Raw genomic sequence first — 27,047 nt, 5'->3', positions numbered from 1 at the left:
GACTTTTCATATCTCTACCCAACTGCATATTCAGGACCCATCACATTGGTAACTTGGTCATGGTGGGAGTATTTATACCACAGATATCAGTAATCACTAGTGCTTATTTTCCCCCCAGAGAGCTGGTTGTTAAACATTTATAAGCACAGTAGCAGGTACATGAAAGGGTTTACCAGGTAGAGTGGCAATTTCTGCCAAGTCTCAGAGGTGAGAAAGGACATTAAGGGGTTGGTTCATTAATAATATCAAGTACATCTGGTGAGACACTATTATCAATATATGGGACGTCTTTCCCTCAGATATCTCTGTGGCTCATTCCCTTGTCTCCTTCAAATCTTTGCTCAAATATCACTTTCTCAATGAGGACCATGCTGACCACCTGACTTAAAATTACAAATACCCCAAGAAGAGGTGACTAAGAGGGAAGGGTAGAAAGACACTGAACTCACCTCCTCCCACAGGCACACCAAAATTACAACTACTTACAGAGCAACTATCTCTGAGAACGACCTGAAGAGTAGTAAAAAAGATTTTCCACAGCTAAAGATATCAAGAAGGAACCACAACAAGATGAATAGGAGGGATGAAGATGTAGTATAGTCAGGACACACACCCCTGCGATGGTGATCCATAAATGGGAGAGGTATCACAATCATAGAGGTCCTCCCCAAGGAACAAGAGGTCCAAAACCCACATTGGTGTCCCCAGGCAAGGGGTTCTGCAGTGGGAAGACAAGCCCCCAGAATGTCTGGCTTTGAAAACCAGTGGAGCTTATGTTTGGGAAAGCCAGAGAGCTGTAGGAAAGAGAGACTCTGCTGTTAAGGGTGCATACAAAACCTCACATACTCCAAGTCTAAGCACAGAGACAGTAGTTTGAAAGGACCCTGGGTCAGACCCACTTGCTGATCTTGGAGAGCTTCCCAGAGAGGAAGGAGGCGACTAGGACTGCCCCTGAGGGTGGAAATGTTGGCAGAAGCCATTTTGGGGAGCTTGGTCAACCACAATAACACCTGCACTGGCAAGCACCATTTTGGAATCCTCCCTCTAGTCTATTAGCACCAGGGACTTGGGTCTGCCCACCAGCTGGCTCGCACAGCCCTGAGAACCCCTGGGCTCAGGCAGACAGCAGCTGTGTGGGGACCTGGTTCCACCCTCCAGGGGATGGCACCAGCCCCAAGCCCCCACCTGGGATGCACAGAGAGTTGAGGGGAATGTGACCCCACCCTTTAGTGGGCCAGCACCAGCCATGAGCACCACCCCCAGGCTGTGAAGACAGCTGTGCAGGGATCTAGCCCCATGACATACTGGGCTCTGCAGACAGCAATGCAGGGACCCAGCCATACCCTCCAAGATGGTTGGCACCAGTCACATGATCTGTGAACTGTGTAGACAGCCACTTGGGAAGCCTACTCTGCACTCCAGTGGGTCCACAGCCACTGCACAAGGTACAGCTTCACAGCCAACCAAGCTGGGGACCACAATTGCCTACCATGGTGCCCAGAGTAGTCAACTTGTCACAACAGAAGGAGCCACACAGCCCAAATAGGGGCCATTCTTAGAGCATATAGCTCTGACGTCCAGAGGGGAGAGTACTGTTAGGCCCCATAAGATGTCTCCTATGTAAGGCCACTTCTCCAAAATGAAGACACATAACCAACCTAACACAGAAAAATAAACAAAGAGCATCTAGCAAAATGAGGAGACAAAGGAATATGTTCCAAATGAAGAAACAAGACAAAACCTCAGAAAAAGAACTAACTGAAGTGAAGATAAGCAATCTATCCAATGAAGAGTTCAAGGTAATGATCATAAAGATGCTCATCAAACTCAGGAGAATAATGGATGAACACAGTGAGAATTTTAACAAAGAATTAGAAAATATAAAGAAGAAAATACACTAAAATACATTAGAAGGAATCAACAGTAGATTAGATGATACAGAGGAATAGATTAGTGAAATGGAAGGCAGAGTAGTGTAATTCACTCAAACTGAACAGAAGAAAAAAAAGGAATTACAAAAGGATGAGGATAGTTTAAGAGACCTTTAGGACAACATCAAACATATTAACATTTGCATTATAGGGGTCCCAGAAGGAGAAGAGAGAGAAAAAGGGGCAAATAACATATTTGAAGAAATAATAGCTGAAAATTTTCCTAACCTGGGAAAGGAAACAGACATTCAGGTACAAAGAGCACAGAGTCTCAAACAAGATGAACCCAAAGAGCTCCACAGCAAGACACATTATAATTAAATTGCAAAAATTTAAGATAAAGAGAGACTCTTAAAAGCAGCAAGAGAAAAGCAACTAGTTATGTACACAGGATTTCCTGTAAGACAATCAGCTGACTTTTCAGTAGAAACTTTTCAGGCCAGAAGGGATGGCACTACCTATTCAAAGTGATGACATTTTTACAAAGCCTACAATCAAGAATACTCCACACGACAAGGTAATCATTCAGATCCAAAAGAGAGATCAAGAGTTTTACAGACAAGCAAAAGCTACAGGAGTTCAGTACCACCAAACCAGCTTTACAAGAAATGTTAAAGGGACTTCTCTAAGTGGAAAAGAAAAGGTCAGAACACGAAATATAAAAATTTTGAAAGAAAAAATCTCACTGGTAAAAGCAAACATACAGCCAAGGTAGTAGATCAACCACTTATAAAACGAGTAGGAAGATTAAAAGACAAAAATAGTAAAATCATTGATATCCACAATAAGTAGTTAAGGGATACATAAAACAAAAACATGTAAAATATGACATCAAAAACATTAAAATTGAGGAAGAAGGGGAAATGTAGGGTTGTAAGAATGTGCTTGAAATTAAAAGATCATCAACTTAAAATAATCATATATATATATATATATATATATATGAACTTCATGGTAACCACAAAGCAAAAACCTATAATAGATACACACACACACACACACAGAAAGGAATCCAAACATAACATTAAACACAGTCATCAAATCACAGGGAATAGAGCAAAAAAAAAAAAAAAGAACTACAAAAACAACCAGAAAACAAATAACAAAATGTCAATAAGTGCATACCTATTATAATTACTTTAAATGTAAATGAACTAAATGTTCCAATGAACGGACAGAGAGTGGCTGAATGAATGAAAAACAAGATCTGTATACAGAAATACCTTGGAGATATTGCAGATTCGGTTCCAAACCACTGCAATAAGTGAATATCACACTAAAGCAAGTCACGTGATTTTTTTTTTTGGTTTCCAAATACATATAAAAGTTATGTTTACACTGTAATGTAATCCATTAAGTGTGCAATATTTTGTCTAAAAATATTAAATACTACCTTATTTTAAAATACTTTATGCTAAAAATGCAAGCAACAAAGATACACCGTACAACACAGGGAAATATAGTGATTATTTTGTAGTATTGTAACTTTAGAGTACAATCTATAAAAATATTGAATCACTATGTTGTGCACCTGACTAATATAATATTGTAAATCAACTATACTTCAGTAAGAAATAAAGATAACATCATCTGAACAAGTCATATTTTTTGCAACACTAGCATCAAAAACCACGGATCAAAGATCACTATAACAAATATAAAAAGGACTAAAAAGTTTGAAATATTATGAGAATTACCAAAATGTTGCAGAAACATGAAGCGAGCCAATTCTGCAGAAAAAAATGATGCCAACAGATATGTTTGATGCAGGGTTGCCACAAACTTTCAATTGTAAAAAAAAATAAAATAAAAGAGAAGCACAATAAAACAAGGTGTGCCTGTATATGCTGCCTACAGCATAAAAGGCTCACTTCAGATTAGGCACACACAGGCTAAACGTGAGGAAATGGTAAAAGGTATTCCATGAAAATGGAAACAAAAAGAAGGTTGGGGTAGAAATACTTACATCAGACAAAAGGGACTTTAAAACAAAGACTGTAACAGGAGACAAAGAAGGCATTACATAATGATCAAGGGATCAATCCAAGAAGAAGATATAATAACTGTAAATAAATATGCACCCAACACAGGAGGACCTAAATGCATAAAGCAAATATTAACAAACATAAATAAATTGATAGTAATATAATAATAGTAGGGGACTTCCACATCCCACGTACATCAATGTACAGATCATCCAGGCAGAAAATCAATAAGGCAACACTGGCTAAAATGTCATATTAGACCAGATAGACTTGAAAGACATATATAGAACATTTCATCCAAAAACAGCAGAATACACATTCTTTTCATATGCACATGGAACAAATCTCCAGAACAGATCACATGCTAGACCGCAAAACAAGACTCAAAAAATGTAAGAAGACTGAAATATTAAGCATCTTTTCCAATCACAATTGTATGAAACTAGAATTCAACTAAAAGAAAACTGATAAAAACACAAACACATGGAGTCTAAACAACATGCTACTAAACAACCAATGGATCAGGGAAAAAGTCAGAGAGGAAATCATAAAATACCTGGAGACAAAAGAAAATGGAAACATAACCGTCCAAAATCTATGGGATATAGCAAAAGCAGTCCTACGAGGGAAGTTTATAGCAATACAAGCCTACCTTGGGAAATAGGGAAAATCTCAAATAAACAACCTAAACTTACACCTAAAAGAACTAGAAAAAGAAAAACATACAAAAGCCAAAGTTAGTGGAAGGAAAGAAATCATAAAGACCAAAGCAGGAATAAATAAAACAGAGACTTTAGAAACAATAGAAAACATCAATGCAACTAAGAGTTGGTCCTTTGAAAAGACAAAAAACTCATAAACCTTTACCCAGAGTCATCAAGAAAAAAGAGTGAGGGCCCAAACCAATAAAATCAGAAACAAAAGAGGAGACACCACTATAACTGACAACACAAAAATACAAAGGATCCTAAGAGATTACTATGACAAATTATATACCAACAAATTGGACAGCCTAGAAGAAGTAGATAAATTCCTAGAAATGTACAGTTTCCCAAGACTGAGTCAGGAAGAAACAGAAAATCTTAACAGACTGATTACCAGTAAAAAAAAAAATTGAATCAGTTAAAAATAAAAAATAAAAAATAAAAAAAGTCCAGGGCCAGATGGCTTCACAGGTGAGTTCTACTAAACATTTAAAAAAGACTTAACACTCATCCTTTTTAAAACTATTCCAAAAAATTGAAGAGGAAGGAATGCACTAAACTCATTCTATGAGGCCAGCATCACCCTGATACCAAAACCAAACAAGGACCACACAAAAAAAGAAAATACAGGCCAATATCCCTGATGGACATAGATGCAAAAATCCTCAACAAAATATTAGCAAACTGAATTCAACAATACATTAAAAGTATCAAAAAAGATGACCAAGTGGGATTTATCCCAGGCATGCAAGGATGGTTCAATATCTGCAAAACAATCAATGTGATATACCACCTTAACAAATGAAAGGTAAGAATTATATGATAATCTCAATAAATGCAAAAAAAGCTTTGAAGAAAATTCAACATTGGTTTATGATTTAAAAAAATTGTCAGCAAAGTGGGTATAAAGCAAAACATGTGAACATCATAAAGACCACTTATGAAAAACCCACAGCTTATGTCATACTCAACAGTAAAAAGCTGAAAGCATTTCCTCTAAGATGAGGAAAAGACAAGGATGTCCACTCTCATCACTTTCATTCAACATAGTATTGGAAGTCTTAGACACAGCAGACAAGAAAAAGAAATAAAAGTAATCCAAATTGGAAAGGAAGTAGTAAAACTGTCACTGTTTTCAGATGAAATTATACTAAAGATACTACCAAAAATGATTTACTATTATGAGTAATAAATAAATTCAGTATAGTTTCAGGATACAAAGTTAATATACATAAATCTGCTATGTTTCTATACACTAATAACAAACATCAGAAAGAGAAATTAAGAAAACAATCCCATTAACAATTGCATAAAAAGAATAAAATACCAAGAAATAAATCTAACCAAACAGGTAAAAGACTTATACTCTGAAAATTATAAGACAATGATGAAAGAAATTAAAGAGGACAGAAACAAACAAAAAGATATACTATGCTCATGAATTTGAAGAATTAATATTGCTAAGATGTTCATAGTACTCAAAGCAACCTACAAATTCAGTGCAATCCCCATGAAAATACCAGTGGTATATTTTGAAGAACTAGCATAAATAACTCTAAAATTTGTATGGAAACACAAAAGATTCCAAATAGCCAAAATAATCTTAAGAATGAAGAACAAAGCTGAAGGTATCACACTCCCTGATTTCAAACTATACTGCAAAGCTGAAGTAATCAAACAGTATAGTATTGGCATAGAAACAGACATATAGATTAATGGAACAGAATACAGAGCCCCAAAATAAACCTACACTTATATGGTCAACTAATCTATGACAAAGCAAACAAGCACATACAATGGGGAATACACAGCCTCTTCAATAAATGGTGTTGGGAATATTGGACAACTACATGCAAAACAATCAACGGGGGTAATTTCACATACCCAATAAAAAAAATTCAAAATGAACTAAAGACTTCAATGTAAGACCTGCAACCATAAAACTTCTAGAAGAAAACACAGGCAGTATGATCTTGGACATCATTCTTATCAATATTTTATGAATCTGTCTCCTTAGGCAAGGGCAATAAAATAAAAAATAAACAAGTGGAAGTATATAAAACTAAAACGTTTTTTTTTTTTCTTTTCTGCATAGTAAAAGAAACTATCAACAAAATGAAAAGGCAGAGCCGAACCTGCGACAGTCCTTGGGACCAAGGGCCAGATCACTCATCCTGGGGTAAGCCAGCTGCCATGTCATGAGGACACTCAAGCAGCCCTAAGGAGAGATCCATGTGGCAAGGAACTGAGGCCTCTTACCTACAGCCACGTGTGCAAGATGTGTTTCTTGATCAGAAAACTTGCACAAGCCTCTTAGATAGCCTCATCCACCAGAGGGCAGACAGCAGAAGCAATAACAACTACAATCCTGAAGCCTGTGGAACAAAAACCACATTCACAGAAAGACAGACAAGATGAAAAGGCAGAGGGCTATGTACCAGATGAAGGAACAAGATAAAACCCCAGAAAAACAACTAAATGAAGTGGAGACAGGCAACTTCCCAGAAAAAGAATTCACAATAATGATAGTGAAGATGATCCAGGCCCTCGGAAAAAGAATGGAGGCAAAGATCGAGAAGATGCAAGAAATGTTTAACAAAGACCTAGAAGAATTTAAGAAGAAACAAACAGAGATGAACAATACAATAACTGAAATGAAAACTACAGCAGAATAACTGAGGCAGAAGAACGGATAAGTGACCTGGAAAACAGAATGGTGGAATTCACTGCTGCGGAACAGAATAAAGAATGAAAAGAAATGAAGACAGCTTAAGAGACTTCTGGGACAACATTAAACGTAAGAACATTCGCATTATAGGGGTCCCAGAAGGAGAAGAGAGAAGAGAAAGGACCCATGAAAATATTTGAAGAGATTATAGTCAAAAACTTCCCTAACATGGGAAAGGAAATAGCCACCCAAGTCCAGGAAGCGCAGCGAGTCCCATACAGGATAAACCCAAGGAGAAACAGGCTGAGGCACATAGTAATCAAATTGGCAAAAATTAAAGACAAAGAAAAATTATTAAAAGCAGCAAGGGAAAAACGACAAATAACATACAAGGGAACTCCCATAAGATTAACAGCTGATTTCTCAGCAGAAACTCTACAAGCCAGAAGGAAGTGGCATGATATACTTAAAGTGATGAAAGGGAAGAACCTACAACCAAGATTACTCTACCCAGCAAGGATCTCATTCAGATTTGATGGAGAAATCAAAAGCTTTACAGACAAGCAAAAGCTAAGAGAAGTCAGCACCACCAAACCAGCTCTACAACAAATGCTAAAGGAACTTCTCTAACTGGGAAACACAAGAGAAGAAAAAGACCTACAAAAACAAACCCAAAACAATTAAGCAAATGGTCATAGGAACATACATATCGACAATTATCCTAAACGTGAATGGATTAAATGCTCCAACCAAAAGACACAGGCTTGGTGAATGGATACAAAAACAAGACCCAGATATATGCTCTACAGGAGACCCACTTGAGACCTAGGGACACATTCAGACTGAAAGTGAGGGGATGGAAAAAGGTATTCCATGCAAATGGAAATCAAAACAAAGCTGGAGTAGCTATATTCATATCAGATAAAATGACTTTAAAATAAAGAATGTTACAAGAGACAAGGAAGGACACTACATAATGATCAGGGGATCAATCCACGAAGAAGATATAACAATTATAAATATATATGCACCCAAAACAGGAGCACCTCAATACATAAGGCAACTGCTAACAGCTATAAAAGAGGAAATCGACAGTAACACAATCATAGTGGGGGACTTTAACACCTCACTTACACTAATGGACAGATCATCCAAAATGAAAATAAATAAGGAAACAGAAGCCTTAAATGACACAATAGACCAGATAGATTTAATTGATATTTATAGGACATTCCATCCAAAAACAGCAGATTACACTTTCTTCTCAAGTGCGCACAGAACATTCTCCAGGATAGATCACATCTTGGTTCACAAATCAAGCCTCAGTAAATTTAAGAAAACTGAAATCATATCAAGCATCTTTTCTGACCACAACGCTATGAGATTAGAAATGAATTACAGGGAATAAAATGTAAAAAACACAAACATATGTAGGCTAAACAATACATTACTAAATAACCAAGAGATCACTGAAGAAATCAAAGAGGAAATCAAGAAATACCTAGAGACAAATGACAATGAAAACACGACGATCCAAAACCTATGGGATGCAGCAAAAGCAGTCTTAAGAGGGAAGTTTATAGCTATACAAGCCTACCTAAAGAAACAAGAAAAATCTCAAGTAAACAATCTAACCTTACACCTAAAGGAACTAAAGAAAGAAGAACTAACAAAACCCAAAGTTAGCAGAAGGAAAGAAATCATAAAGATCAGAGCAGAAATAAATGAAATAGAAACAAAGAAAACAATAGCAAAGATCAATAAAACTAAAAGCTGGTTCTTTGAGAAGATAAACAAAATTGATAAACCTTTAGCCAGACTCATCAAGAAAAAGAGGGAGAGGACTCAAATCAATAAAATTAGAAATGAAAAAGGAAAAGTTACAACAGACACCACAGAAATACAAAGCATCCTAAGAGACTACAAGCAACTCTATCCCAATAAAATGGACAACCTGGAAGAAATGGACAAATTCTTAGAAAGGTATAACCTTCCAAGACTGAACCAGGAAGAAACAGAAAATACGAACAGAACAATCACAGTAATGAAATTGAAACTGTGATTAAAAATCTTCCAACAGACAAAAGTCCAGGACCAGATGGCTTCACAGGTGAATTCTATCAAACATTTAGAGAAGAGCTAACACCCATCCTTCTCAAACCCTTCCAAAAAATTGCAGAGGAAGGAACACTCCCAAACTCATTCTATGAGGACACCATCATGCTGATACCAAAACCAGACAAAGATACTATAAAAAAAGAAAATTACAGACCAATATCACTGATGAATATAGATGCAAAAATCCTCAACAAAATACTAGCAAACAGAATCCAACAACACATTAAAAGGATCATACACCATGATCAAGTGGGATTTATCCCAGGGATGCAAGGATTCTTTAATATACACAAATCAATCAATGTGATACACTATATTAACAAACTGAAGAATAAAAACCATATGATCATCTCAATAGATGCAGAAAAAGCTTTTGACAAGATTCAACACCCATTTATGATAAAAACTCTCCAGAAAGTGGGCATAGAGGGAACCTACCTCAACATAATAAAGGCCATATACAACAAACCCACAGCAAACATCATTCTCAATGGTGAAAAACTGAGAGCATTTCCTCTAAGATCAGGAACGAGACAAGGATGTCCACTCTCACCACGATTATTCAGCATAGTTTTGGAAGTCCTAGCCACGGCAATCAGAGAAGAAAAAGAAATAAATGGAATACAAATTGGAAAAGAAGAAGTAAAACTGTCACTGTTTGCAGATGACATGATACTATACATAGAGAATCCTAAAGATGCCACCAGAAAACTACTAGAGCTAATCAATGAATTTGGTAAAGTTGCAGGATACAAAATTAATGCATAGAAATCTCTTGCATTCCTATACACTAATGATGAAAAATCTGAAAGAGAAATTAAGGAAACACTCCCATTTACCACTGTAACAAAAAGAATAAAATACCTAGGAATAAACCTACCTAGGGAGACAAAAGACCTGTATGCAGAAAACCATAAGACACTGATGAAAGAAATTAAAGATGATACCAACAGATGGAGAGATATACCATGTTCTTGGATTGGAAGAATCAACATTGTGAAAATGACTATACTACCCAAAGCAATCTACAGATTCAATGCAATCCCTATCAAATTACCAATGGCATTTTTTACAGAACTAGAACAAATCACCTTAAAATTTGTATGGAGACAAAAAAGACCCCGAAGAGCCAAAGCTATCTTGAGAAAGATAAACGGAGCTGGAGGAATCAGGCTCCCTGACTTCAGACTATACTACAAAGCTACAGTAATCAAGACAATATGGTACTGGCACAAAAACAGAAACATAGATCAATGGAACAAGATAGAAAGCCCAGAGATAAACCCACACACCTATGGTCAACTTATCTATGACAAGGGTGGCAAGGATATACAATGGAGAAAAGACAGTCTCTTCAATAAGTGGTGCTGGGAGAAATGGACAGCTACATGTAAAAGAATGAAATTAGAACACTCCCTAACACCATACACAAAAATAAACTCAAAATGGATTAGGGATCTAAATGTAAGACTGGACACTATAAACTCTTAGAGGAAAACATAGGAAGAATACTCTTTGACATAAATCACAGCAAGGTCTTTTTTGATCCACCTCCTAGAGTAATGGAAATAAAAACAAAAATAAACAAATGGGACCTAATGAAACTTAAAAGGTTTTGCACAGCAATGGAAACCATAAACAAGACGAAAAGACAACCCTCAGAATGGGAGAAAATATTTGCAAACGAATCAACAGAGAAAGGATTAATCTCCAAAATATATAAACAGCTCATGCAGCTCAATATTAAAAAAACAAACAACCCAATCCAAAAATAGGCAGAAGACCTAAATAGACATTTCTCCAAAGAAGACATACAGATGGGCAAGAAGCACATGAAAAGCTGCTCAACATCACTAATTATTAGAGAAATGCAAATCAAAACTACATTGAGGTATCACCTCACACCAGTTAGAATGGGCATCATCAGAAAATCTACAAACAACAAATGCTGGAGAGGGTGTGGAGAAAAGGGAACCCTCTTGCACTGTTGGTGGGAATGTAAACTGATAAAGCCACTATGGAGAACAGTATGGAGGTTCCTTAAAAAACTAAAAATAGAATTACCATATGACCCAGCAATCCCACTACTGGGCATATACCGAGAGAAACCCATAATTCAAAAAGACACACGCACCCCAATGTTCATTGCAGCACTATTTACAATAGCCAGGTCATGGAAGCAACCTAAATGCCCATTGACAGACGAATGGATAAAGAAGATGTGGTACATATATACAATGGAATATTACTCAGCCATAAAAAGGAACGAAATTGGGTCATTTGTTGAGACGTGGATGGATCTAGAGACTGTCATACAGAGTGAAGTAAGTCAGAAATAGGAAAACAAATATCGTATATTAACGCCTATATGTGGAGCCTAGAAAAATGGTACAGATGAACCGGTGTGCAGGGCAGAAATTGAGACACAGATGTAGAGAACAAATGTATGGACACCAATGGGGGAAAGCTGCGGTGGGGTGGGGGTGGTGGTGTGATGAATTAGGCGACTGGGATTGACATGTATACACTGATGTGTATAAAACTGATGACTAATAAGAACCTGCTATATAAAAAAATAAATAAAATTCAAAAATGAAAAGGCAGCCTACTGAATAGGAGAAGATGTTCGTAAATGATGTATTTAATGTGTTAATATCCAAAATATTCTAAGAATTCATACAACTCAATGTCAAAAAAAAAAAAAAACAATTCAACTAAAAAATGGTCAGAGGACCTGAATAGACATTTTCTCCAAAGAGGACATATAGATGGCCAAAAGACACATGAACAGATGCTCAACATCACTAATCATCAGGGAAATGCAAATGAAAACCACGAGTGAACATCTCATACCTACAAAAATGGTAATCATTAAAAGACAATAAATAAGTGTTCATGAGGATGTGGAAAAAATGGAACTCTTATGTACTGTTGGGAATGTAAATTGGTACAGTCATTGTGGAAAACAGTATGGAGTTTCCTCAAAAAATTAAAAATAGAAAGGAAAAAAAGAAAAAAGGAAAAAAAAAGTGGAACTGCCATATGATCCAGCAATTTTATTTCTGGGTATTTACCTAAAGAAAACAAAAACACTAATTGAAAAGATAAATGAACCCCAATGTTCACTGCAGCATTATTTACAGTAGCCAAGATACGGAAGCAACCTGTGTCCTTTGATAGATGAATGGACAAAGAAGATGTTGTATATACATAAAATGGAATATTACTCAGACATAAAAAGAATGAAATCTTGCCATTTGCAACAACATGGATGAATCTGAGGGTATTAGGCTAAGTGAAATAAGTCAGAGAGAGAATGACAAATACCATATGATCTTACTTACATGTGGAATCTAAAAACAATACAAACAAACAAAACAAAACAAAAACAGACTCATAGATACAGAGAACAAATGGGTAGTTGCCAGAGGAGAGGGGAGTGGGAGGTGAAATAGGTTAAGGGAATTAAGAGGTACAAACCTCCAGCTATAAAATAAATAATCCATAGAGATATAATATACAGCATAAGGAATATAGTTAATAATATTGTTATAAGTTTCTATGGGGACAAATGGTTACTAGACTTACTGTGGTGATCATTTCATAATGTATGCAAATGTCAAATCACTGTTTAGTACCTCTAAAACTAAAATACTAGTATGGTACATCAACTATGTTTCAACTTAAAAAAAAGTATACATGTCTTTTTATCCTACCACCCCATCTCCCTTATCCTGCTCCCTTAAAGAATGGTCTAGAAGGGGATGCTTATGCTCCAGGTGGGCACATTCCCCTGACCCTGAAGACTCCTTTTCCTTTGGAAAGAGGTATGGCAGAGAAAGACCAGAATGGGAACAGCTAAAGCTCAGGACAGAGTAAGGATCCTATTTGCCTGGCCAGTGTTGTGGTGTTTGTGATATATTAGGATATGATGAATGAGAAAACAAATCCAATAGCATCAGTTACAGGTAAAGAAAAGATCTGAATTATGGTAGGAAAATTGATAAAAGAGAGAAAGGAATAAATGTGAGAAATACTGTGGAAAAAGAGTCCATAAAATTTGGTGTCAAAATATGGAGGGAGAGCTATGTCATGTCAAGGAGGTGGGGTGGGGCTTTCAGAGGTTGTCTTTAACTTTCACACCTGGGTGACTAGGGAAATGCGGTATTCTTAACAGAGTAACTGGTTTGAAGGGAAAATAATACATTTGAGAGAAAGAAAGAAAAAAGCTAGTCAAGACTGCTCAGTCATAGTATTTGCCTATAAGCGTAACCAACTCTGTTCTTAGGGGAGACCCACAGATCCATGATCCACTCTCTGAATCTTGAAATGAATAATAAAATCTATAAATATAAAATATCTCATCAATCACTTAAAGTTATTTCCCATTTCCACAAACATATAGTCTTGCTACTTTAAATAAAATCATTTGGCTAAGCAACTCTTTTCAGGATATTTAGACATTGCTAGAAGGAGAAATTGTAAGACATATTCCAATTCTTAATTACTCACTCTACTTTAGCAAATGGAAAATTAATGAAATTTGTTGTGGCTGGTGACAGAATAATTTATCCAGTCTTCTTTTGAATAAAAATACCAGTTAAAATGGAAATTAATAAAAATAAATATGGTCTATTGTAGTCTCATATGTGTGGCAGCTGGCTTATCCTCAGAGCTCATGAGGTGCACATAGCGACGGAGAGCATATGTTACCACATAGTAGTATATGGATTGTGGATGTAGGAAGTTAAGAGAGATACAAAATATCAATTGCTTATAGTAAGTAGCAAAGGTTCTAAAACCCATTATTTTCTATCATTTCAAATTCTGATTATTCTGAGGTAGGTTTAAAAATAAAGAAACATACCTTTTATTTCCCCCCATATATTAAGAAAAATATATGATATTAAAAGTTCATAATTTTAAAATTCACAAATTTAAAAGTTAACATCAGGCACATGTTTTACAATTCTTGACTATTTGTGTTTGGTAACATAAATTCAAAAGCCTTAAAGTAAAAAAAAAAAAAAAAAATCCATTTCTCCAGGATAGCAAATCCATGTTTCTAAGGAAAAAAATACATATGGATGGGGGCGGTAGAAAACCTGTATTCTTGTTAAGGAATGTTTGTGGAAAATGTTGCTTTCAAACCAACATGTTTCCCCATATGGGGAGCAGGTTTGCAGCAAAAATGTTAAGTAGACAGTGAGAGAGGCAGTCAGCCATCTGGGTAGCAGGCAACTGTCGTCTACTGATGCTGAGGGCATCACTAAGCTCAAACACTCAGGAATATTTTAGAAAACAGGAGGGCAGCCATTACACCTTATAGGATAAACTCTTAATACCCACAGATCTGTGTTGTGGGATAGTTTTAGAAATGGTTCTACAGCCACTTAAAGGGAAAAGAAGGGTGATGGATAGGTCCATTTGCTCTAAAATCATTTCCATTGGCAATGGAAAACTAGAGCTTTCCACCAAGATGAAACCACAAGTATTTTTATGCTAAGTGAGCCTCAATCATCTAAATCATGGGGATTGGTAGAGGACAAACGTCTTGGGTATCTCAGGAGAGTATGACCTATGAGAAAATAGAAAAAAAAAAAAAAAGCAGCTATATGCTTTTGTCCTGGGTACTGTTGTTATACCTAATTTGGATAGGAAAGGGCAACAGTAATAAAATTAAACTCTCAAGCACTGAGAACTCCCTAGGATGTCCATTCTGTCCCCACCTGGTCACTGTTGCATGTAACTGCAGTATGGTCAACTGAAAAGGCAATATATCATGGGACCAAAGGGACTTGAGTTTGAACCCTAGCTTCCTGCTGACTTAGCTCTCTGACTTTGTGCAGGTCACTTAACCTCACTGAGCCTCAGTTTTCCCACATGCAGAATGGGGCTAATAATGATTGCTGTGAGTATGAAACAGAATAATGTAGGTAAGAGTATTTGGCACAGTATCTTGGAGGGCAGGAAATCAGTCTTATTTACCTTTAAACACCTCAGCATCAAACAGTAAACAATACATTTTTGATAAGAGTGACTAGACAAATTTAAGAGAGCAACATTAAAGTGCATGCTGTTTAAATTTAAAATCTTGTAGCATAACGTACTGTAGTTACATATAGGCATACTGGTTTAACTATCTTAATAAATAGTTTACATTTCCTAATGTGGAATGTGAGGATCACTGCTGCTTCAGATGACTTTAAGCAGTACATTAATAAACACTTTATGTAAAATATACACTTTATTTTGTATATTATTTCTTTACTTAGTATTAAACTTATTTACCTAGATGTATAAATCCATACTTTCAATGACTATTGTTCAGAAAAGGCTGAAGTAGGGAATTAAGTCAACAGCTTGGAAACACCCATTTCCTCTTGGAGAAGGCAAGGGTCTTTCCTCTTCCCTAGGTAAAATCTGACCTGCTTTCTGTCACTATAGATCAGTTGGCATTTTCTAGATTTTATATAAATGGAAGCACACAGTATGTACTCTTTTTTTAACTGGTTTATTTCACTCATCACAATTACTTTGATATGCTTCTATGTTGTTGAATGTCAATACTTCACTGTTTTTATTGCTCAAAAGTACTTCAGTGTATGACTATACCATGATTTGTTTATCCATTCATCTGTTGACACACATTTGGGTTGTTTCAAGTTTGGGGATATTACAAATAAAGCTGTCATGAACATTTGTGGACAAGTCTTTTCATGGACATAAGCTTTCAGGTTTCATATAAATAGCTAGGAATGGGATGGATGAATAATGTGGCACATAATACGTTTAACTTTTTAAGAAGCTGCGAAACTGTTTTCAAAAATGTTGGTTCCATTTTCGTCACTGCCCTCCCAGCAGTATACGAAAGTTCTACTTGTTCCACATCCTCTCCACCATCTTCTAAATTTTAGCCATTCCAATGTACATTGTGGTTTTAATTTGCATTACCTTAATGACAAATCGTGGTGAGCAAATGTTCATGTGCTTATTTGTGGTCAGTTTCTCTTTATTGATGAAATGTCTGTCCAAATCATTTGCCTATTTAAAAATTGGGTTGTTTCCTAATTATTGAGATTTGAGATTTCTTTATATAGTCTGCAATCAAGCCTTTTTCGTATATATGATTTTGCAAATATTTTCTCTCAGTCTGTGAAGAAAACATTTTATTTTCCTACTCCTGATAGTGTTTTTAAAAGAACAGAATTTTATAATTTTAATGAAGTATATTTTTTTCTTTTATGGATTACGTTTAGGTAGTGTGTGTATGTGTACGTGTGTGTGTGTGTGTGTGTGTGTGTGTGTGTATATATATTCTTGCCTAACCAAAGTTCACAAAATTTATCTCCTACATTTTTTTTTCTAAAGATTTTACAGTTACGGTTTCACATTGAGGTCTATGATACATTTTAAGTTAATTTTTGTATATGGTACAAGGTATAGAGCCAAGTTTTTAAAAAAATTTAACGGATGTTTAGTTGTTTCAACACCATTTTTGGAAAATGGTGAATGGCTGACCTTCCTTAACTGAACTGTCTTTGAACTGCCGTTGAGAATCAATTGACAAATGCTATGGACTGAACTGTGTGCTCCACTACCACCAATTCATATGATGAAGCCCTAATCCCCAGTACGATGGTATTTAGAGATGGAGCCTTTGGGAGATACCTAGGTTTAGATGAGGTCATAAGGATGGGGCACTCATGATGGAATTAGTGCCCTTATAAGAAGTGACACCAGAAAGCTTGCACTCTCTCTCTCCATGTGCTCATGCTGAGGAATGGCCATGTGAGCACAGAGCAAGAAGGCAGCCATCTGCAAGCCATGAAGTGAGTCCTCACCAGAACCCAACCATGTAGGCACCCTGATCTCAGACTTCCAACCTCCAGAACTGTGAGAAAATAAGCTTCTGTTGTTGAAGCCACCCACTGTATGATATTTTGTTACGGCAGCCCAAGCTGACTAAGCCAGCAATATATGTGTGGTTGATTTTGGAACTCTTTATTCTGTTCCATAGATCCGTTTGCCTATCTTGACATCAATACCACACTGCCTTAAGTATTGTGGTTTTAAAATAAGTCTCAAAGTCTAGTAGGTTTAATCTTTTAAATTTCTTTTTTTCAAAAGTCTTTTGACTACTGTAGGTCCCTTATATTTCCATATGAATTTTAAAATCAATTTCTACAAAAAAGCTTGCTGGGATTTTGACTGGGATTTCACTGGATGTGTAGATCAATCGAGGAGAACAATATTGAGTCTTATGACGCATGAAAATGTTGTAACAAATACAGTATATCTCAACATTTCTCTTGGACATGTTTTATAGTTTTCAGTACACAGGTTTTATACATCTTTTGTCAAATTTATCTCCAATTACTTCATAATTTTAAAGCTATTATAAATGGTACTTTTTCAATTTTTGATTGTTTGTTGCTTGATTAAATTATGGATACCTATATGATTATTTATTGACATATTTGAACATGGCCCTGGGAAGGGGTGGTGAACTTGAAGCCCCTTAAATACTACTTGAAATGTCCTGGAACATGGGGTGAGACAACTATCACATAGCATATTTTCTGAAAGATCTTCCACTCCCGTTTCATTGTATGAATGAGGAATGAGAACAATGTGAAGCCAAATACAGCTGGAAATGCTTGTTTCATGTGGATACAGTCTCAATCAGAATACATTAGTAAATGTTCCTTCAAAGATAATTTTTGGCAAGAATATTCAGACGGTTTTAAAACATTTTTTCAGTCATCACAAGTGATTAGTGTAATGACAATGAATCTAATTAAAATCTTTGTTGCCTGTCCAAAGTATGCTTGATAACAAGTCATTTTTCTTCTGTACTGTATGAAGGAAAAATTAAGAAGCAATCATTTAGACCCAGAAAGAATAAAAATGACAGACACAAAATACTAGCCAAGTTCATTAACAAGGAAATTAGATTCAAATTAAATATTTTTATATCTGTTTTTGAAGAGATTTTCAAATTTACATTATATTTTCTTATCTTATGGCACCTGAAGGAAATTATCTGTCTGAATGACATGTTGGAGAATAACAATGAGGGACTGAATTGTTTCGTAAGTAGCTCAATTTCCACCACTGAAATGATCTTGTATTTAAGACAGCAGGGATAAAGAAAATATTTTATGGAAAAATACTAAGACTCTGTGGTGTTCCCCAACCATCTACAAAAATCTGATTCCTTTTATATGAACAGTCATTCAGGTAAGCAGGCCCAAAGCTTTCCTCCAGAAGAGAAGTCCTCTCTTATAAATCCTCTTGCATTTAACAGATTTGTTTAAAAAACAACCAATTTCCTAATGCATTTAAAACTAATGTATCTTGGGTTACTGATCAGTTACTGACAATTATAAAAGCTAAATCAACTTCTAGTGATATATCTGAGTCTACAGTGCACACTAAAGCATTAACAAGATTATCAAGTAAATTCAAACAACAACAAAAATTGTTTTCTACAGCTAACTTTATATTCCAGGTAAAGCTATTCTTTGGAGAAGTCCAGACAGCACGTGCTCAAATTTTGGTGATTAAATTAAATTCATTCTGTGTGTGTGTGTGTGTGTGTGCGCATGTGTGTGTGTGTGTAGGCTAGGCCAAAGGTGTTCTCATACTACTATCTGTAATTCAGGATGTGTGTGTGGGAGGGGGTTGTGAATATGTGGGGTGGGGGGAGGGATGTGTAATTATATTTTGTATGCAATATAGCTTCTTCAAAACAAAGATATGATTTCTGTAAATCTTCTGATGAGTTCCTTGACATCAGAGCTCAATGAGGTATTGTATCCTGGACATCTTTATGTTAAGATAGGAGAGAATATGTCCATATCATAAGTGCCTACAGAACAACAGGTCAGCTTCTACATGCCTACACCTTTGGGTTCTGTGCTGTGCTGGACTCCCAGGTTCTTACATCCCACTTGGGGCTTGTTGTGAGTTTAGTTATTCATCCATGCCAGGAGGAACTGTAATCATAAAAGATGATTCAAATGCAAATGCCTAATAGCAAAACACATCATGGAGATTATGATGACATAAAAAAAATCTTAGTATGACTAGAATATAGATCACGAAGCAGGCACATGGGTGATGAGACTGCAGTAGTAATATGGGAACAGGTCTCACAACAAGGAGTGCCACAGACAGCCTCTGAAAAGGAAAATGATCTGAGGCTGGTTGTTCCAGAGATAGTTATGGATTGAATTGTGTCCCCTCAAAAGCTATGTCAACATCCTAAGCCCCCAGACCCGTGAACGTGACCTTATTTGGAAATGGGGTCTTTGCAGACATAATTGATTTAAGATGCTGTTATACTGGAATAGGGTAGGCCCTAAATGCAATGACTGGTATCCTTATTAGGAGAGAGAGATTTTGATACAGAGACACAAACAGAGGGGAGAGAGCCATGTGAAGAAGGAGACAGAAATTGGAATGATGAAGCTACCAGCCAAACCTATCAAGGACTGTTGGCAGCCTCCAGAAGCCAGGAGAGAGACCTGATTCTTCCCTAGAGCTTTCAGAGGACACATGGTCACGGTGACACCTTGAGTTTGAAATTCTAGTCTGCAGAATTATTTAACAATAATTTCTGTTGTTTTAAGACACTCAGTTTGTGATAATTTATCATGGCCACCTAGAAACTAATACTGTGAACTTATCATAGTGTGTGGAATGGATGAGAGGTGAGCAAGACTGGACACAGAATGACCAATTAGAAGGACCAACAGCAAAATCCAGATGACAGAGCATTAATCAGAACTAATCAGAACAGTGGCAGTGAGAATGGCAAGACACAGGTGATACTGAGAGTTATTTAGAAGGTAGAATCAATAGGATTAGTTATCAGTGATTAGGGAATTTTAGGAAAGAAAAGACTCAGAGATAACTTCCAAATGTCTGGTTTGAGAAACATTTAGTGCGATAGGGATCACTTGAAAGGAAGACACTTGGTTGGGGGTAGAGAGAAAAATTAATTTAGCTTTGTCTTAGTGCCATTTGAAGTAACTAAGTGATGTCTAAGTGGACTTGCCTCACAGGAAACTGGGTCTGGAATTCAGGAAAAAGTTTTGAGATGACATATAGATATAATAATGATGCTATGACACTTCGTGATTCTCCCATAATATCATGTAGCACACTCTTTATTTTAATTTCCTGTTTATCTGTAAATCCTCAACAAGGAAGCAAGCTGAGACCAGAGAATTGAGGGAACTACTTTTGATAACACTGCTCTCCTCAACAGGCCAACCTCAGATGTCCCTACTTTTCCTATCTTATGGATGAAGGAGTGATACTAATAAAGCAATTCTGGCTCTTCTCAGTCAGTTGTGTAAAAAGAAGCTGGCCCTAAGTACTGACAGATTTTGGGCTTTGGACCTTAGCCACAAATCCAGGACAACAGGGAAAAAATCCCACTAGACATTCTGTTACATTTTACATAGATAATCCATTATAATCCTCATAAGAATAATCTTCACTAAAACCATGTTAATTATAATCCTCACTACAAAAGACAAAGAAACAAAAGAAGAAAAACCCTAAAAGTCTCAGGTGCAGGAAATAGAGAGGAGCCCTAAGGTTAGAGAAATGAGCTGGAGCTTGGCAGGATAGCTCATGAAGGGCGGGTGAAGAAGTCCTGCTATGACCCTATCAAGACAGCAGCTGGCCTGTCCCTAGGTTCTTCAGAACCTTTTTTTTTTTTTTTTTTTTACGTAGGGGCAGGACAGGAATAAAGACACAGACATAGAGAATGGACTTGAGGACACGGGGAGGGGGAAGGGTAAGCTGGGACGAAGTGAGAGAGTGGCATGGACATACACACACTACCAAACGTAAAACAGATAGCTAGTGGGAAGCAGCCGCATAGCACAGGGAGATCAGCTCGGTGCTTTGTGACCACCTAGAGGGGTGGGATAGGAAGGGTGGGAGGGAGACACAAGAGGAAGGGGATATGGGGATGTACATATATGTATAGCTGATTCACTTTGTTATAAAGCAGAAACTAACACACCATTGTAAAGCAGTTATACTCCAATAAAGATGTTAAAAAAAAAAAAAAAAGCAGCTGGGACAGAGCCGTTTATAAGTCCTAGAGTATTTCTTCACACAAAACACAAGCTTTAGAAATAACTCTCTATGTTGTCCCAGGTAAGCATCAAAGAGGTTTTCCCTGAGAGAAACAGAAACCCAAGCCTTGCAACTGAGAGATCTGAATTCTTGCTTTCCTACCTTTATGGTACAGGGACAGGATGGTGATAGTGGGAGGGAGAGAAAGTACTTGGGGAGGATACGAAAGAGGCTTGAATCGTATCTGTAATATTTCATTTCCAAATAAATAAATGAGTATTAATAAGATTCAAATATTGCAAAATATTAAAATGCTGTATCCAGTATTTGTTATATTTTATGTGCTATCATTTTACTAATTAAAAAAAATAAACAGGTTAAAAAATGTTAATTAACTTGCCCAGATCACAGTCCGTGAGAGGAGAAACTATGGAAATACAGACTTCTAATACCAAAGTCTATCAAACTGACTTGGCTTATTCATTTTTGCATTAACAAGGAAGGGCCTAACATGTGGCCAAGGTGTTCAGAATGATAAACAACAGCTGGAATAGTTTCCGGAGGGAGGGGCCCTGCTGACAGAGGTCTGCTATCAAATGCCACCATTTAACAGGGTGGCCCAGGGCTGCATTTGGCATGTGACCTAAGGAAACTTAGAGATCATCTACTTCAACTGGTTCAGTTTACAAATTCAGAAACAGACCCAGAGAGATTAACTGGCTGGCTTAGTGAGTGGATGATTCAAAATCTAACGCTATGTCAATTATACCAGGTGTTCTAAACTGTAGTCAAGAAGTAGCAGAACAGTCTTGGGAATGGGGATGATGATGATGATAAATAAAAATAGACATGACGGTGGTGGTGATGATAGCAGCTAACATTTTTGAGCACTCATCTAAATTCTAGGTACTCACCTGAATGCTTTATAAGTATCCCCTTGATTATTCCTCACAACAACCCAAAAAGTTAGGTACAATCATCATCTCCATTCAGATCAAAGGAGAGCCTCTCAGGGGCTCATAATCTGTAAATTACAGAGTAGATCCCAACCTAGGCAGTCTGACTTCAGTGCTGGAACTCTTAACCATATGCTGTGCTAAAGACTCAAACATTAGGGGAAGGGAGAGGGAGCAAGTGGGAGCTCAATCCCATCTCTCTCAGGTTCAACTTGGGCTTATCTATTTCCCATTACTACAGATGCGAGGTGTGTATTTGGCTTAGAATTTGACATTATCTGATGCCAATATGAATTCTACATGGTTTCAAGTCAGGTAGAGATCTTGAAGCAATGGTATGTTAGAGTGTAGATGGATTGACTCATGAATTATTGGATTAAACCTGAAGTAAATTCCCCTAAACACAACTTTAGTTTTCATGTATATAAAGGAGTACTTCTGAAAAGAGTAAAACATTCTGCCCTCTCTCTGGTGTGGAAAAACCATTATCACAGCAAAAAAAATAACACTTAAGCCAACAATACTGAATAATTCGTTTCATGTCAACCAAAAAAAGTGAAAGCAATAAATAAACCAAATTTTTCTAGTAATGAGATGCTATTGGTTAGTGAATGTTAATAATATAGATTATAGGATAGTTAGATTTATGACTACGGTCTCCTTCCAACAAGGAAATGAATCTTGTTAATTCTAGAGGCAGAACTACATAGTGGAGCTCTGGAGTTTGGTTACTGAGGTCACATTTCAGTTCTGTCATTCAATTATATACTGTGTGTGTTTAATCAATACTAGTATTAGGCACCCTCAAATTTTAAAAGAATGGTCAAGGATTGATTTCAATATTATCAATTTGTCAATATTTTAATGATCTGCTGAACATCCTCAGGAAAATAAAATAAAAATCCCCAGTACATATAAATTTTATTTGTGAGAAAACAACAATCTGAAATGCTGTGTTATGTCCACACAGAGAATGCTGACTATAAAATTTGTCTTCCAAGGATTAAAAATCATAAGGTTTCCAAAGAAGCATAGCTATTACTCACAAGGATATATATGGTTGCTCAAAAGACTTTATATCCTAAAGTTACATACATTTTTAAGTTATTTGTAGGGAAACAAGTGAAACAAATCAATCTGATTTGTGAAAAGTCAGAATTTCTTGTGTGAAACATTGAAATTCAAAGAAAAGATCAAAAAAAGAACATAGAGACACACAGTGAAAAACAGGTTAGTGACTAGAATATCAAAACATTAAAATGTCAAAAAATAATCAAAACAAGCAAATAACAAGGTTAAAACTAACAGGCTGCCTTTGTCGGAATCTAGTTACAGAGTTTTAAAGAAGCATATCTATTGATATAAATCACAAAATGGCAACTCACAGGTCAAATCGTTTGCTAGCAGAGCTTTTTTTTTTTTAAATCGTTACAAAATCACGTATTTTTTTCAGAACCCTGTTTTTTCTGTGTTTCTTAAAAGAAAAAAAACAGCATAGCAATGAGCTGGAGCTCAGTAATTGATCTTCTCAATTGTATAAGTCTTTCTAGTTTGCCACCAGTTTTACTCATCTTATTTTTACTCATTGACATCGGGTTGGCCAAGAAGTTCGTTCGGGTTTTTCGAACGTACCGTTATGGAAAAACCTGAACATTTTGGCCAACGCACTACATTACCAGCCTGCCCCCTGTAGTCAAGTGAGTTCATAAGCCCTTATGCACCATCAAACTAACTCAAGTCATGAAAGTGATCAAGTGCAGAAAGGACTGCAAGACTGGGGATCATCAGGGAGCTTCATTTGTTCAATCACTCATTCGTTCATTCAACAAATACATGCTGATTTCAAAAGTGCCAGATACTGAGCTCAAATCAGCATATAAGTATTTGGGATTTCTTTGCATCAAGATAATAGGCAGTCATAGATCTGGATGTGTACCAAGACGTATGTGATAGAGCTGAGGACAAAACAATGGTGAATTTTAGGAAATGAAATAAGAAATTCTAAAAAGTGCTAACAATTCGCTAATAATTGCAAGGGTCTCAAAGGACGAGGATTCTAAAGAAGGAAGGGGTGGTCAAGAGTGTAAAACTATGGCTGACCAGTGATGTTAAATGAAGACAGAAAAGAAAGACAATTCTATGATGTAAGTAGCAAATCCCTGGTGACGTTTAAGAGGGCACACATAGAGTAGGCTGATAAAGCCAGGTTGAGTGGTGAGAAGATAAGCATAAAGGGCATGAGAAAGAGGGATGGAGGTAGGTTGGGGGGGTAGGTATGATGGAAAATGGTGAGGGTGGGGTGAAGAGAAGGCCAGTGAAGAGGACTGAATATGTGCAAAAGAGAGATTTGGCACCAGACAGTTCACAAGAATAACCATATGCTAGAATGAATTCAATCTAGACGTAATACCATTAACTTAAATTTTGATATCAGAGCAACATTTAGAAACTTTTCTGTAAACCATATTCCCAAGTTCACTTCCTGAGACACATTCTGGGAAGGTGTTTTCACTCTAAACCTTTCTTTAGTTAGCACCAAAATTCACTGACAATAAGCTACAAAAGAAAATCTGTCAATTCTCAATTATGTTTTATTTTCTGGTGTTCCAGTTGTGATCTCAATCAGAAATGACTGAAATGTTTCTGGTTCTTTGGCTCTGCTGGAAATGACATTTTCCACAGAGGCATCTAATCTTGGACCAATGAAATCAGGTGATATTATTTTCCAGAATCCTCTACATATATAATAATCAAGAGAAAGACAGATTAAAGTACAAATGGTATGTAAAATGCCTTTTGAGCCCATCCACAGTGAATCTGGATGTGATTTACCTTCACTTGCACCTCCTCTTCCACCTCCACTACCGTAGCTAGTGACGAAAACCACCACCCAGAGGTGAATCCCAGAAAGGCTTCATTGCCTTTTGACGTACTGTTTGTACAATCAGGTTTAGAGATGTCAAAATTCTCAACCAATCATCTTCCTGTCATTCCGAGTAAAACTGTCGTACAAAATAAGCTTAGCAGAGACTTCTCCCTCTCTTTTAGAGTCTTTATAGAGATTATAATTAAGGAGAATTTTTCCTATTGATATAAAATTATATAAAATGATTGATTACAGATGTTAACCGCTCAATTCCATAGCCTACCCAAATAGATTCTAAGTCCAGCTGGAAATAAATAAAATTGATCGTCAAGGGTCTGTGTCAGACAGTAGAATAAGCACTAAACACACTATTGTGCTAGAAGCTCAATATGTAAGACAAATTTATGTAGCATTCAACCAAAATCTTTGTGACATGTGATCTACTTACCCCTGCAAGGCTTTCTCTCCAAACCAATCTCCTTTTCCTAAGGTTCTAAGAAAGACTGGGTCTTCACTTGGCGAGTCTTCACGAGTGACATTTACCTAGAAAGAGAAACAATGAAAGCCTGTATCCACTGCATACACACTGGATGATCAAATAAACACTGGTTACTGATGTTCGTTCCATTTCTTATTTCTTCTTTTTTTAAAACTTATTTTCATGAAGAGAAAAAGTACATTACCACTAAAGGGGCCAAAGAATAATATCGCAACTTCACACGCACCCCAAGAAGTAATCTCCATGTATTTTGTTATACTTTCAAGTTGTTATCCAGAAATAATTAATTATTCAGAAATTTGAATTGCACTCAAATCTTCAATTCTATTTCCATTTCCAACTTTCTATGAGGCAATCACTGTGATGGATTTAGTGAGTGTTCCTCCAGTCTTTATGTGTTTATATGCATGTGTTTTAAAAATATATGAAAAGCATAATACAATATGAATCATTCTGCGACTTACATTTTTTCTCTTAACATTATTTTAATTATTTATTCCATGCTATCATATATAAATCTAGTTCATTCGTTTTAATGTTTTAGTGTCTTCTTCCATCCTATATTTATTTATCAATTTCCTTGCAGATGGACGTTTATATTGTCTCCATTTCTTGGCTTCGCTTAATTTAACATCTTTCTATACACCTCTCTACATGTACATCCCAGTTTTCCTAGGACACGCCTATCTCTTTGCCAAGAAGAATCCAGCCTTCATTCAAAGGCCAGTCACATTTCCATGAAGACTTCCTGCAGGTCTCTACCTGACTACTGTCTTCATGATCCATATGTTTCATTCAGCAGGATTTCTTTTTTTGAAGATATATAAATTACATATGTGTCTTTATTTTACCATAATGAATAGTATGCTCTTCAAATAAATGGGCATTTCTTTGATATTCTCTGTAATTTATAGTGAGTACTCAATAAAGAGTAGTAAATTGCATGAACAGAAAAGCTTCATTACTAACAAGATATCTCCGCCCATATAGGACTTGGGAGTTGGGTGACAGTCCATTGAAAGCAAGTAATAATGTATTTGTTGAATGAATGAAGACATAAATGTAGTAAATTGTACCTTTGTGTTAATTCACTTCCCCCTAAAGCTCTACAAATATAATACTGGCTACGTGTCATCTAAAAGGTTTAAATAGTTAAAATTCACCTACCTGGAAAATGTAATGAAGTAGAAAAACTAATTTCTTGAGACAATGCCAGAC

General features: G+C 36.3%; 1 protein-coding gene across 2 annotated transcripts in view; it reads right to left on the bottom strand.

Moving 5' to 3' along the window:
- The window catches only part of PRKG1 (protein kinase cGMP-dependent 1), a 1,231,781-nt gene that overhangs the window by 183,145 nt on the left and 1,021,589 nt on the right, over positions 1 to 27,047 (bottom strand). For both annotated transcript variants that reach the window (XM_059899096.1, XM_059899095.1), the window contains exon 7: positions 25,779 to 25,873. In XM_059899096.1, coding sequence (XP_059755079.1) covers positions 25,779 to 25,873 — 95 coding nt within the window. The remainder of the gene's footprint in view (positions 1 to 25,778; positions 25,874 to 27,047) is intronic.

The sequence above is a fragment of the Balaenoptera ricei genome, chromosome 16 (assembly GCF_028023285.1).
Source record: "Balaenoptera ricei isolate mBalRic1 chromosome 16, mBalRic1.hap2, whole genome shotgun sequence".
NCBI classification, from domain to species: Eukaryota; Metazoa; Chordata; class Mammalia; order Artiodactyla; family Balaenopteridae; genus Balaenoptera; species Balaenoptera ricei.
The sequence above is the reverse complement of the archived record's forward strand: the minus strand, read 5'-3'. Positions and strand labels throughout refer to the sequence as shown.